Source organism: Carassius auratus, chromosome 2 (genome assembly GCF_003368295.1).
Source record: "Carassius auratus strain Wakin chromosome 2, ASM336829v1, whole genome shotgun sequence".
In the NCBI taxonomy this organism is placed as follows: domain Eukaryota; kingdom Metazoa; phylum Chordata; class Actinopteri; order Cypriniformes; family Cyprinidae; genus Carassius; species Carassius auratus.
In genome coordinates, this window is record NC_039244.1 from 17,259,341 (window position 1) to 17,273,443 (window position 14,103).

Sequence of the window (14,103 nt, forward strand, 5' to 3'; positions counted from 1 at the left end):
TGACTGGAAGGGAAGTATCTTCAATTCGAAAACCATCTCAGCAAGGGTTTCATGAGATGGAAGATTTATTCAACCCACAAATGTTAATTCTGTCATCCTTTATTTCACCCTCATGTGTCAAAGAAGATATTTTGGGGTATAGTCTGTGTTGTTTTGGACCTCATGGACAAAAATATTTCAACATATCATTTTTCAAAAATTACCTTCCACCGAAGAAAAACATAACAAAAGAGTGAGTTAATGATGGTGTCTATAATGATGGGGAAAATCAGAAAAAAGGGAAGTATGGATTCAAGTGCAGCATAAATTAATTTAATAAATATAAACCAAAAAAAAAAAAAAGAAAGAAACAGGACAAAACAAGAACCAATGCTGAGCGTCTGAAGATATAAATGTTAATCTGCTGGATCTATTAAGTTGGTTAGGTCTTGGTTGTCTTTACTAGTGTTTAGTTGGTGTTCTTCCGTATTTCTGTTTTTGTTCGTTTTTTTATTTATCTTTATTAAGATTAGTCTGCATTTAGATCCAGGCCCCTAATTTCTGAGTTCACCTGTAAGATAATACTGTTCAGATCCTCAGTAAGATAAGATCATTTAACAGTAAGATCATTTAAATCCTCTGAAACATTAAAACTTCTTCCTGGGCTATCTAATAACTCAGACTGTCATGACAGATTTACCGATTTCTCCTTGAATAAGGGCAACAATATCATATCAGCTATTGCTCTTCAGAAATGGAGCATGAACCTAACCGAGTGCATGGCGATTGTATATGGCAGTATATCTTCACAAGCAGTCTATCTCAGTTATCCAAAGGGCAATGCATGTAAAAACAAACGTACGATTTGACATTAAACTCAAAGTAAAAGAGGGTGACAGTCACAAATACCAAAACAGATTTAGAAAATTCACAGACATCCCCCTCAGTGTTTGATGGCCATTGACTGTAAATGCCAATGCTTCAGGTTATCTTTTAACTCCAGGTTATGATTCAAAAAAGTTATATAAAAATAAAATAAAATATTTTGTTTAATATGGTCGAGAGCATCACAAGCTGATCACCAGAAAATGTAGGCTACCGCTACGAAAAAGAGTGTGCTACTACAAAATAGCATAAAAATCTCTGCGTATGATACACTTAATGTAATAATTATATATAATAATTCTGAGCCCAGTGGCGTTCGGAGGCGTTTAAAATGAGGAGGCAGACCAAATTCTCTGTGCTTCAGTGGGCTGTTTTGCTAATGGACATCGTTTTCAGACTCTAACATTACTGCTGCATTGGCTGATACTGCCAATCTGTTGTTCAAGGTTGGACATTGCACCCACCCAGGCCTACAGCACTGACACAAGCAGGTAGATCTTGGATGTTCAGCATAGCTTACTATCATAATACTTATTAAAATGCATAGTATATACAACGTATACTGTATGAACTGTATGCACGTTTTCTGTACTGAATACATGGATGAACTATTACATTTCCCAAAATGTGCAATATACAAAAGAGCTTATTGACTGTATACCACACTGCAATGCACTTACATTGACCATTAATTGCTAGTGTAATGATTGAACAGAAATAATATTATTAATCTTTATTTATTCATTATCTTATCAGAAATAACATGTTTTCATGAAATTGGAATAAAATCACAAAATTACCACTTTTGGAGTTGCGTACATACAAAGTGATGAGAAATTCAATGATGTATTAAATATTGATATAATGTCATTTGATTCAGTTTTTAAAAAAATAGTATGCATTATACAATGTACACTGAGTATTCAGTCATTTGAAAGCCAGTATTACATTCTGAACATAGCCAGTGTCTTATGTAGAAATATAACCGAAGAAAATAGATGATGTAAATTATTTAAAAATATAAATACATTTCATTACAAAACTATTTAAGGAGCCTACTTTTCTTTTTCACTGTTGCTTGTCCCTAGTAGTGCAAACGAGGCTCATCTGCCAAAGGGCACTGTTTTAAATAATTCATCTCTGGGCAAGTGCTGTGTGGGCATTCAGATCCCCATAATGTTCAGCGGCTGACAGCAGCCATTTTCCATGGACGAGAGGGCTGAAGAGGCCTGTTGACCCCTTTCCACCACAATCTTCCCTCATCACACTGTGCGACTTCATTAACTCCCAGGGCAATTTCAGGACTTTTTCCAGGCGTTGTCATTACACAGTGTGCTGTCAATTACACAGGCCTGCTGCTTAAAAGAAATCCAATGATAAAAGTTCTATGAAAGCCAAAAGGTCATCTTCTCCTGTTAACCTTGGGATGAAATGCTTCTACTCCTGATCTGAGCAGCATATCAGATGTGATCAATAATATTAGCTGAGTTTAAATATTGTACTTAATTGCTTCACATACATGCTTCACAAAGTAGGAAGTATACATTAAGCCTTGAAAACAGTGGTGTTATAGCTAGATCGCTGAAAAAAAACGACAAGCTATCACACAGAACACTCAAAGGCAGAGGGATGGAGAGACGTGCTTTACACGATACAGTAGGTGAACCATGGAAAAATGCTGCTCTCTACTGAAACTAATGTGCTACAGCACATACAGACAAAACAGTTATCACTGGACTTTAGCAAACACCGACTCGCAGCAAAAAGAGAAATATTCCAAATCTTACATTTTGGAGTTGTTCTCATTTTTTATTGTGCTCCATCATTTTATTTATGGTGGTAATCACAATAAACTTATGGCAATCTGAATCTGAAAACACACACAGATTAGATTTCTTTTAACTGTGGGTGGCTTTCCATGGACATCTATTGTTTTTATACTTATACCCTTACAGAAAACTAATACTATCACTAGTACTATCACATAATTTAATTTAAAGTCAGTCCTGAAACACTTTTTTCAAGAAAACACATAAGCAATGCATGCGTCTTAACCAGCCGGACAGAAACAATAAACAATGTTCATCTGTCTAAACAGATAAATAAAATCCTCTCTTTCTCTCTTCCCTATCAGTGGCTTGAAATGATATATGAAGTGCCACAGACGGCTATTTTCAGAGAGACAAATGCCAGTGACTCACTCTGAAATGTCAGACGTGACAGTCGGAGACATGCCATCAGAACCTCTGTCTGACCAATTTAAAGCCCTCCTGATCACGAGCTGGCTGACTGTCAAGACAGACAAAGGCCAATTTTACCTGGCTGGAAGTGAAATATCTTTCTATGACAAATATGAGGTGAAGATACTGCACTGCTGTTGAAGATATTCTATAATGCCGTTATATAGGTAGGATTAACTCTGTAAATGATGATTGCTACCGTGGCAGCTGAGCACAAGGAACTGGTTTTATGTTGTAAATACTGGGGGGGGGGGATGCAATATGAATATAAAGAAGCATTGTTACTCAATGGGTTTGTTTGTTGCTGTACTGAGTGGCCAGTCTGACAGAGCAGTCCCTGCTTTAGGGTAAAATATTGCTTTTTCAAGATCCATCCCGTCTGTTGTGATTATTGGATAAGGATTTTTTATGACAACCATCTTGATTCAAAACCGTTTGAAACAATGATTCAATAGGCTCAATATGCATTATTCATTAAAGAGAACAGACGCAAAAGACAATTCTGTCATAAGAAAATGACATGACATTCAGCCAAGTATGGTGACCCATACTCAGAATTCGTGCTCTGCATTTAACCCATCTAAAGTGCACACACACAGCAGTGAACACACACACACACACTGTGAGGACACCTGGAGCAGTGGGCAGGCATTTATGCTGCGGCGCCCGGGGAGCAGTTGGGGGTTCGATGCCTTGCTCTAGGGCACCTAAGTCGTGGTATTGAAGGTGGAGAGAGCACCTTCCATGCACTCCCCCCACCTACAATTCCAGCCGGCCCGAGACTCGAACTCACAACCTTTCAGTTGCAAGTCCGAGTTGCTAACCATTAGGCCACGACTTCCCCAAAAAGCAAAAAGTACATTGTTTTAATCTACACAAGAGCATTCACTCTCAGGTTAGATAGTGCACACCATCAGGAGGAGAATAAATGAAAAACAGGCAAAGCTTAGAAACCTTTACGAATCTTTTGTTTCGAATCAGTGCCTCAGTGCACACTTCATACTGACTTCATAAATACTAAAATTTCAGTTTTTGCTGCATTCTCACTGCATTTACAATACTTTAACCAACAGATGCCCTTATCGTGCGGAGTTTCAAGCATTTCGAAAGAGTCAATCACTTTGCAATTGATTTGCAGTTTCAAAAACTTTTGTTGTTTTGTTGTGGAAATTGACAATATTTTTACAACTCTATTTTCTTGGGTCAGATGCACTTTAATTAGAGGCAGTCTTGAGAACTAGTGGTTACCTTTCTGATTCAAATTGGACAAATCTACAGTTTTATGTAGTGACATATGTAACAGATGGTATGACCTGTCTTGAGACTCTGGAAGTTCAAGCAACCGGCCAGCTTACTGACAGTACTGACCTCCCTTTGCAAAAGTTGAATTTTATCAAGCTTATTCAACAGAAGCTTTTATTTAAGAAAGGCGCATTACTCAAATACATTAAATTATCCATTTACAATGTCTAAATACACAAACATACTCGTTCACAATGTCTAAAAATCTCAATCATTGTAATAAACCAGTAACCCCCTAGATTACAATTTAATTCACAGCATAAAACAAATACATTAGAGATTAGGATACAAATGTAACCCTGTTAAAATTTCATGTTGAGCTTAGTTTTTTTATTTATTAAATAGCAGTCCTTTTATTTCTCAAATAGGATGGTTGGTGCACACAGAAATTTACAGTGTGTGTGTATATTTACAAGCTGATCAAGAATTGTGTAATCAGTGTTGAACTTGGAGACGCTTTTTTGTCATGGTCTCCTCTGAAGAACTCATGCAGCGGGTCAGAAACTTCCTGCACCTGCTGGAATAGTCCTCCGGACAGTCTCTGTATAGACTCACATGGGCTGGGGTGATGAAATCGAAACTTTCAACTGTCAGCCCTTTCTCCAGCAACACTTTTACCATCTTCTCCACATCCCTGTACCTGATCACCCTGTCTGCTCTGGAATAGAGGTACATCTGAGGCCAAGGGGGCGGGTGCTCCATCATGGCATCATAGTGATTCTTGTGAAAGTACTTGGTCACAGGATACAAAACAATTCTGAGAAGGAAAATGGCCACAGCAAACAGTGCCAGGAGGAAGTACTGCAGAAGCAGATTGACTTTGGGCCCTAAGGTAGTTTTGAGCGCTCTTAGGGCCCCTATAACGTTTTGACTGCCAGGGGCACTGTCCACAACTGTGCCCACCACACACAGAGTATTGAACTGCTTGTGACTGTGCAATAACTCAACCATGTAGCGGTAAAGCATGAAGCCCCCATTGCTGAAAACATGGAAGAAAACTGGGTTGTTCTCCACCTCGTAGTCAAACAGAAGTTCAAGTAGTTTTTGCGCAGTGCTTCTTAGTTCCTTGTAGCCAAGTGATTCTGAAATAAAAACGGTCTTCAAAGGAGCTGTGTAGCGTAGAGTCACACATCCCTACCAAGAAAAGAGAAGCTGTCAGAAGTACACTATATATGTGTAACTATGGTCCACCTTAATGTCCCAATTTTATTAAATGAATCAGATTTCATTTTTTGTTTTGTTTTGTTTGGTCACATTAATTGTTTTTTTATGTGCATATTTTATTGTCTGAAGTATATATAAGTATAACATTAACCATATAAATCCACACTAGCAGATGATAAAGTTCTGTTCATTATAAGTCAGTTACGACATCTGATGCTTTAAATGCTTAAAAACAAATGGTCTAAATATGATTTCAATGATATTGTTCCTGTGTCGTTGTCATTATAGCTGTGATGTGGATATATTCTCACAGAATTAGAATGATTATTAAAACTTTTTATAGTTATAGTATTACTAAATATTACTGAAATTAATACTACACCTATGATGATTCAAGAGTGAAATATTGAATTACAATTTACCAAAAACGTTCTCAAAAGTTATTAAAGATATAATGCTCAATATGAAACATAAGACATATGATGTTTTAATAACATAAATACAAATATAAATAAAAATAATTACATATATAAAACAATATATCTTCATATATTCACATATATGAAGAAACAACAATATGTGTATGTTTTCAAGGCATAGGAAAATGTGTGACCTGTTGATTATAAATAGAGCTGTATTTGGCGAGATGTTTGTCTCTGCTGCCCGCCCAGCCCAGCAGAATAACGACTGGCTCCTTCGATCCACGCCAGTGCTTCTCTGTCAAGACAAGAATAATGCGTCCAAACAACCCGGATCCAATGATACGCACTTACAGTGTGTGAAATGAGTGGCCTATTCTATTTAACATCTCTAAACTACGATTTAAACCAGGCTTCCATTCATTTGCTCTAAGTTAAATATTTCTACTGGGCATATGCGCAGGGAATTGGGCAACAGGGCAACCCAGAGTTGCTGACATCCTCAGAACAGCACTTACCTGAGATCAGTGCCTCTGGAAAAACTATGTTATAGTCTATACCATCATCCCCCATATTTACGGTTATTTCCCCAGTCGTCTGTCTGCCATTAATAATTCACTTGAAACAAGTGTCGCGTTACACTGCTCTTGTGATGCTGAGAGGACCGTCAGAGACAGGGGCGATACACGAGTGAAGCAGGAAACATCAGCGTGCCATTGTTTCATACAACATCCGGGTCACGATTCACAAGTAACAGACAACTTCAAAATAAAGGTACCTACAAACAAAAAACAAACCTTTTTAATAAAAAGTTAAAAGGGTTAATAATTGTATTCAGTTAACTAAAATTAAACGATTCAACAATATTTATGGTGTAAAGTGCAAGTTCTGACAATCTACTACAATGAAATTCATACATGTTAAGTATTTTAATTGTTAAATTTTTAGAGCCACTGTACGAATATGTATAAAGAAAGAGATTACTGTGGTCAAAGTTGTGTATATGAGTCAAAATTTATGTATTTCCATTACTAAATTGTTTTTCAAAATTGTATAAATCAAAGATGATCACAATTCTAGGGTGCTCGTAAGGTGATATGGTCGGTTCACTTAGTTTTGCCATGGCCACTACATAATAAATTGTGGGAACGTGATAATATGTCGTGGCCATGAGCTATTAATTTGAGGGAATGTCATATTAACTCGTGGGAACGTTATATTATGTCGTGGACACAAGATCATTTTGTCAAGGTAACACAGCCATTTATCATGACCACTACTTCTTATGTTTAGGGAACCGACCATGTCTCCTTATGGGCACAGTATTTTACAATTTACTTGTTTTTCTTTTCTTTATTTTTTTATATCTTTTTTTTTTTTTGCAAAACTAAATGTGAACTCATTTTCACTTTAAATGTGAGGTTAAAACCTTTGGTAAGTAGCCTTTAATGCCTGTATGACAACTTTTTACATTTTGGACCTCAGAAATAAAACAAAAAAACACACTCAATTTTTCTGGATTTGTTTTATTGCGACACTTAGACAACAATTAAAAATACAATGAATGTTAGAAATAAACAGGACTACTTAAGATATTTGTATATGCCACGCCAGAATATATACTCAGATTAAACCAGAAAAAAACAAATAGATGGTTATTAGTTATGTTATACACTGTAAATGCAAACATGCTATTTAATTAAAAATATTAATTTGACTTTAATCAGTTTTTATCAACCTGCTATTTACACTTGCTTTTAGTAAGTTACTTGTACTTTGAGGTTGAAAAATCTTACCAGCTCAGTTTACTTGAGTTAGATTAATTTAGAAAAAGTAAGTTCATGATCTGTGGGCATGCGCAGATCAGTCCTCTCTACGCTAGACGGCGATATTTGTTCACCACTATGGCCCCTCCCTTCAATAGCTACTATTGGCCAGGCGTCCATGCTTACGTACCTGATTTGTACAGGTCATATCCCCTGACTAACCTTAACCAATCCAGGTGAAATGCCTAACCCCAACCAATCAAGCTGCTTCGTAGGGCGGGTCTTGGCGTGGCGGGATTCGTAAATTTGCAGAGATGTCACATCGTGCCTGCAACTGAACTGACCAGGTGGAGCTGGACCTAAACATCGCTTCAACTGGGCTTTTGTTTATCTTCATCATATCAGCGATTCTTGTGCTTGGCACACTCATTTGGTGAGTAAATATTTTAACCTTGTGCAGACCGTTTTGTTTCTGTACGTTAAATCAGCGTCAGTGTGTGCTTGCTAGTACTGATGTGTGTGTAGTAATGTCGGTTAAAGCTAGCTAACTAACATGGACATAACGTGGCTATATTTTGATGAAACTTGGTCAATACTTCATTATTTTTTCAATCCAAAACTTCCTCTGTGTTGAAAATAGGTAACTTTAAAGACTAGTCACGTTCAAATTGAGGAAAAACTTTAGTGTAACGGTCGCGGGCGTGCTCGTCATGCCCGCGCCCATCTGCCATGCCAGTAACTTTTGTCGAGTACTGACTAGCATGATGACAAACTGATCCCGGCGGTTTGTGAGTTTACTGAGCTTTATAACTGTTGTTTATAAACTCAGGCAGAACATCAGAACAAGTCTGGATGTATCATTTTATTTTAAGATAGGCTGTAAAGTTAATAACAGTCTTGTCTTTATCAAAGACAGGATTACCACTGTGTTTCGACATATGATTGGGGATATCACCACAGTCAACTACGTTAACTTTGTTATTTTATTTAACACTCAGCACTTAACACTAGTCGATATTCGTAGCTGTGCCGTTTCCATGGTTACCATGTGTAGTACCTAGATCAGACTCTGTACACCGGAGTAGAGTGTCCCCCTGTCTGAAAATATTTTTACACTCCGTTTATCATAGCCTGTTATGAAGGTATTTGCTGGCATACTCAGTGGCTTACATTATTCTTTAAGGTCATCTTGTACATATGTACATTTTAATACTGGGAACTGTCATTGTGGGTTATAGGCTTATGTTATAGTTTTCACATGTACTTGTATTTGAGTTGTGGTGAGCTATGGTTGTGTTAAAATGTTGTATTATTTTTTAATTGTCCCCTTCCAGGCTCAAGCAGATGGTGATCAATCCACACATAGGTAGTCCCAGCAGTAAAAGGTATTTTAAAATAATAACTGTATTATTATTGCATGCTGAAGAAAAAGTTATGCTTCCATCAGAGCGGTTGGATTACAACAAAAGAAAATAAAATTAAATCTTTCTTGTGTGTTAAAATTAATTCATCATTATAGTATATTTCATCATACAGAATATTTTGTGCATATTTTGAATTTCAAATATTTGATGTAATTAGTATTTCTGGACTGTCTCTATAGATACTGTGGGTTCGATTTATAGCCCATTAAGATGATAACTTCAGCAGTGTTGCACAGGCACTGATCAGAAAATACCCCTGCCTCGCTGAGCCTGGACCACACAAATGGTATGGCTGGAAAAACAGCCTTAAATTTAAGATGGCCAATTATCGCACAAAGCTTCGAAAAGCTGGATGTGAGGATGTAGCAATCCTGGTTGAAAATGGTTGAACGATGGCCAGCACTCTTCACAGAGAGACAGGTAAGCTATTTTAATTCTCAACCAATAAAATAATGCAAATCAAAAATAAATTCAAGGTGTGTGGCTAGAAATCCAAACACTTGTTGGAATGTTAATACCTCTGCCACCTCTCCATCCCTACCCACCCCTCTCTCTACTTCAGGTGTTTGCTGAGTTTAATAGAATCGCCAGTAAGAATCTTGAGGGAGACTTTTTTGAGGCTCAGGACCAGTACGCACCACGTTTCATCGAACTCTTCAAAACAAAGAAGGGAACTGTTGGTCGGAAACTCAGGGAGCTGATTCAGCACATAAGCTGTAAGGTAAGTAGGTTCATTTTGCTTTTGATCTGTATGATAGTTCATCAAATGAGCCGATTCAGACCAACCTATTTTATTTCCTGTCTGCTTGTGTCTTGCAAATTACTCTGTTAACTGGTCTATTCTCTCTCTGTGTATCATTAGACACCAGACGTGACAGTACTTCACTCTGTTGTCCTCAAAGACATTCCCATTTTACTCTGTGATGAATCCAGTGAATTCTATAAGACCTGCTCTGTAAGTACTTGCACATAAGAAAAAGTTTGTCTACATGAATATAAAACTATACCTGTGTTGACATAGAATATGTAATTCTATCTGCTCGATATACAATAAACATTTTGTACAGTGACTGATGTATTTTGTATAGCAATACCTCTACAACTAATCTGAGAGATATGTAAACAGCCAGTAAATAAAAATAAAATTTTCCACATAAACGTTATACACATTCATTAATTTAAAATCTAAGGAGTTGGAGTCTAGGTTGAAAAGTTTTTGTTTGCTTTATTGTAACAATCCAGTGTGAAAACATATTTAAAGCCATATTCTCTGATAACATTACAAAACTAAAAATAAATGTTTTAGAATAGCATAAATTGCAATGCTGAAGAATGTGTTTCTTTGTAGGATACAACGAGAGACGAGGCCCTAGAATGCATCACTGTTGGTGTGCTGACAGTTGTCAGTGAAGATAGTCCTCATGAGGGTCAAAGCTCAGTGGAACTCCAGCCCGTCTCCACTGCCATCATTCTGGAGGGAGGTATTGTCATGGATCATATTAAAAACTTGCCTCAGGCAGTTTGTCTGTTGTTTGGACTTACATATGTATTGCATTTGGATTACCCAAAATGCATGTCAAATACACTCCACTTCATTCAGACTGTGATGCTTGGACTGGGAAAGAAAAAAACTCCCATCAAAACTGTTAACTCTGAAGAACAGTCTTTTGGGTTAGAACAGTAAAGAGCCGTCAGCTGTCAGATAGCACTTTGTAAGCTTTGCAGCCATTAATGTTTGATGCTTTCTTGCAACTGTTCACGCTAATTTACGATCTCATTTTAAAAAAGAAAAGAAAAAATCCATGGAAGTCTGTACCATGTTATGCAGGTATGCTAATGGTGGAAATAGAGCTGTTTGCAAAGTGTTGTTAGTTGTTATTAGATGATAATGACAGAAAATAACCTAGCAAGGTTGTCCTGTTTACATTTGTGTTTTTGGAAAACTTTTAATAGTTTTAATGTAGTACAAATAGAAACCCCAAGGAGTGATTTTTTTTTTTTTTTTTTTTTTTTTTTTTTTTCTTTGTGGTGGTTTAATCTTTGGACTGTTCAATTTGGGAAACAAAAGCATTTGTTGTACTTACAGCTTTGATCAGAAATGCACTGATTTTTCCATGCACTGAAGTCCTGTAGTTATCAGGTTTTTACCTGTTTAATATTGGGAGACTCTTATTAGCTCACAGAAATGTGGTTTTATTTTTTATATTTTTCCTTTATTTTCTACAGTTAAATCAAACAACAACTTTGTTGTTTAACCTCTGTTTGTACTTGAATGTGCATTGAATAAATGTTGTAATGGAGCTGAATCAACCCAGTGAGTGTTCTTTTAAAGTATATGTTTGTGGTGTGTTTGCTTTTATCAGATAGTAACAGCAAAAATAGATAAAGAGAGAAAAAAGGCCACAGGTTGGACCTAAACCTGGGCAGCTGCAACAAGGACCCATTCAAGGAAATTGGTTTCTTTAATTTAAGTGAACTTGAAAAAAGAGTGCGCAGAACTAAAAATGTTAAGTTGTAGGTATTTAGTAATTCTAAGTGGGGTTAAATTTATATCAAGCAATCCACACAACATGAAAAAATTAAGTTAACACAAATCATGTCTATTAAGTTACATGAACATAAAAAAACGTATTAGTGGTACTACTTGATTTAGTACTGCACACTTAAAATAAACAAGCTTTTCTAACTCACTAATCTTAAGCTTACTTTGCTTAATTTTTTTGAGGCAATGAGTTTGCATACTTTTTTTAAGTAAGGTCAACTAATTACATTTTACAGTGTAATTGAAAGAAAAAAATTACAAATGCTAACGTTTTCTGAAGGAAATCATTTAAATTAATAAATGCATTTGCTAAATTCTGAAAAGTTTAGAAAAAAAGTTCACAAAACTAACAATACAGAAGCTTGCAGAGTAAAGAAGGACATATAAATAAATATTTCTAATAAAAAATAATAGGTCAAAGCAACTACTACTCAGCTTACTACAACCAGAGTTATTCTGAAACATTGCATCATTCCCTTATTTCCCCCCTGAGGAGCAAAACTTTCCCATCAGACAGAGACTCGCCGTCAGCTGAATCTGTTTCAAATGTAATAGACGGCACTGGAACGCTTACAACTTTATGTGTCTTTTCCAGCTTCTGCCCACTGGAGCTGTTCGTACTTGACCCTGGTGAGAGAATGACAGTATCTGTAGAGATCTCCGTGGACACACGACGGCCAAAGGTCAGGGAATTGACACTGGAACCATCAGCCTCACTCTCAGTCCAACAAGAATCACTATCTGAAGCAGAAGACAAGCGTGTCTTCCCCCAGCGGCCGTTAGCTCGCGCAGCATTGCCAATGCTAACCCCCAGAGAGCACTGGCTGGTGAGGGTTGGACGACGGGAACTGACACTGCTAGAACTAAAAGAGGAACGAAGATCTTTCTCTTTGACACGCAAGATGAGGCGGAGTACTGGAATGTAACGGGCAATAGCTGTCCGATACTTTGGATGCGTAATTGCGTAGATGATGGGATTATGGATGGCTGAGGCCTTGGCTATCACAGCAGGTACTGAATTCATGTAGGGAGTCAGGAGATGGGAATAGCCAGCCGTGGCGGTGAGGGCCACCACAGAGTAGGGCGACCACGATATTACAAAAAGCAAAATGACCAGGAGGGCAACTTTCGCCATCTTCCATTCATTCTGCATGCGTTCATACACCTTGTGTGTTTCCCCACAGTCCAACTCTCGTATTTCCTTCCCCGCAGCTCGGATAGCTTGGAAAATTCCAAAGTAGCAGCTGGCAATAATCCCTAGTGGGATGAAGAAGACAAAAATAAAGAGGAGGATGGTGTATGCACGCACTGATGGAGTGAAGCTCACATAGTCCCAAGAACAGGAAGTCTGAAGACCCTCTGGAACATAAGCACTCCAGCCAAAGAATGGTGGAAGGCTCCAGCCCAGGGAGTAGAGCCACACGACGGCCAACACTGCGCCTGCTTTGCGTTTGCTAACTCTGCTTACGAGGGCGAGAGGCTGAGTTATGGTGAGGCAGCGATCCCCAGCGATGGCGGTCAAAGTCATCATGGAACAAATCCCAAAGAGAGCCCCGCAAAAAGCATAGAGTTCACAAGAGCGCTCACCAAACACCCAACGCCTGTGCAGACTGGCTGCGAAGAAAACGGGCGACTGGGTGAGGGACATGAAGAAATCAGCAACAGCCAGGTTCACCACAAACATGTTCCCTGCGGTGCGAAGAGTACGGCTCCGGCAAAACACGTAGATCACCAGTGCGTTTCCAATCGCTCCAGTGATGCCGACTATTAAGATGACAGAACCGATGATGTAGTGAGCATGATCAGGAACATCCACAGTGGGGAACGGGTGCGGAGGCTCATGGTGGTGGCTGTGGGTCGGCCCATGGAAAGGCACATGGAGCAACTTGTAGCTCCTGCTGCCCATTGGCTCCTTAAAGCCTGCAGTGCAGTTGATGTCTCCAGGGCCACAGTGATGCCCTCTCCATGAGGAGTGATGGCTCATGATGTATGGTTTGATGTCTCAGGTAAATTAATAGTAAACACAACTGATAGTAATTTTGTTTAGAGAAGTGAAAAAGGTGGTTAAATTCTCTTGTTAAATACCTGTGTTGTTCTCGTCTCTGTGTCGAGTCTGTAAATGGTGGCTCCCTACATTAGCTTTTTATATACTAATCAATGCACCACCAAGTTATTATTGATCAGTAAGTAGACTGTGGCTTGGCCTTTCGTAATGGACAAAAATTATCACTTGGCCTACGGTTACGGCAAAAAAAGAAAAGAAAAAAAGAAAACACTAAATATTTTGATCTTGTTAAAATCACACTGGACCTGTTGCTATTTCTGGATGATTGTGCTTTAGTGTTTATTTTATAAGAAGAAATAAAAAGATATATTTGTAGT

The 14,103-nt window shown here is 37.9% G+C and overlaps 3 protein-coding genes across 4 annotated transcripts; 1 reads left to right on the forward strand and 2 right to left on the reverse strand.

Moving 5' to 3' along the window:
• Nucleotides 1-4,497: 4,497 nt before the first annotated feature.
• On the reverse strand, nt 4,498-6,717 carry LOC113118315 (transmembrane protein 53). The gene is made up of 3 exons (XM_026287388.1): nt 6,508-6,717; nt 6,184-6,287; nt 4,498-5,540 (listed from the first exon to the last, which is right to left on the reverse strand). Exons 1-3 carry the CDS (start codon nt 6,560-6,562, stop codon nt 4,842-4,844), a joined length of 858 nt encoding a protein of 285 aa, XP_026143173.1. The 5' UTR covers nt 6,563-6,717; the 3' UTR covers nt 4,498-4,841.
• Nucleotides 6,718-7,665: 948 nt separating this feature from the next.
• Nucleotides 7,666-11,172, forward strand: LOC113118322 (uncharacterized). 2 transcript variants are annotated; one of them, XM_026287401.1, is made up of 6 exons: nt 7,666-8,188; nt 9,090-9,140; nt 9,359-9,599; nt 9,742-9,900; nt 10,042-10,134; nt 10,528-11,172. In XM_026287401.1, the coding sequence occupies exons 3-6, from the start codon at nt 9,561-9,563 to the stop codon at nt 10,861-10,863; spliced, it is 627 nt and encodes a 208-aa protein (XP_026143186.1). In that variant the 5' UTR covers nt 7,666-8,188; nt 9,090-9,140; nt 9,359-9,560; the 3' UTR covers nt 10,864-11,172. The 2 variants fall into 2 exon arrangements, with proteins under 2 accessions (XP_026143186.1, XP_026143194.1); XM_026287409.1 differs by lacking the exon at nt 7,666-8,188 and having other exon boundaries at nt 8,908-9,140.
• An 896-nt stretch (nt 11,173-12,068) lies between these two features.
• On the reverse strand, nt 12,069-14,103 carry LOC113118379 (melanopsin). Its single transcript, XM_026287501.1, has one exon. It carries the CDS (start codon nt 13,703-13,705, stop codon nt 12,191-12,193), a length of 1,515 nt encoding a protein of 504 aa, XP_026143286.1. The 5' UTR covers nt 13,706-14,103; the 3' UTR covers nt 12,069-12,190.

Coding starts and splice junctions, on each gene's coding strand:
- LOC113118322 (XM_026287401.1), top strand. CDS start 9,561: ATGGTTGAACGATGGCCAGCACTCTTCACAGAGAGACAG. Junction 9,901..10,041: donor TTCAGCACATAAGCTGTAAG/GTAAGTAGGTTC, acceptor GTGTATCATTAG/ACACCAGACGTGACAGTACT. Junction 10,135..10,527: donor AATTCTATAAGACCTGCTCT/GTAAGTACTTGC, acceptor GTTTCTTTGTAG/GATACAACGAGAGACGAGGC.
- LOC113118315 (XM_026287388.1), bottom strand. CDS start 6,562: ATGGGGGATGATGGTATAGACTATAACATAGTTTTTCCAGAGGCACTG. Junction 6,288..6,507: donor TCCAGAGGCACTGATCTCAG/GTAAGTGCTGTT, acceptor TTGTCTTGACAG/AGAAGCACTGGCGTGGATCG. Junction 5,541..6,183: donor GCTCTATTTATAATCAACAG/GTCACACATTTT, acceptor TTTTCTTGGTAG/GGATGTGTGACTCTACGCTA.
- LOC113118379 (XM_026287501.1), bottom strand. CDS start 13,705: ATGAGCCATCACTCCTCATGGAGAGGGCATCACTGTGGCCCTGGAGAC.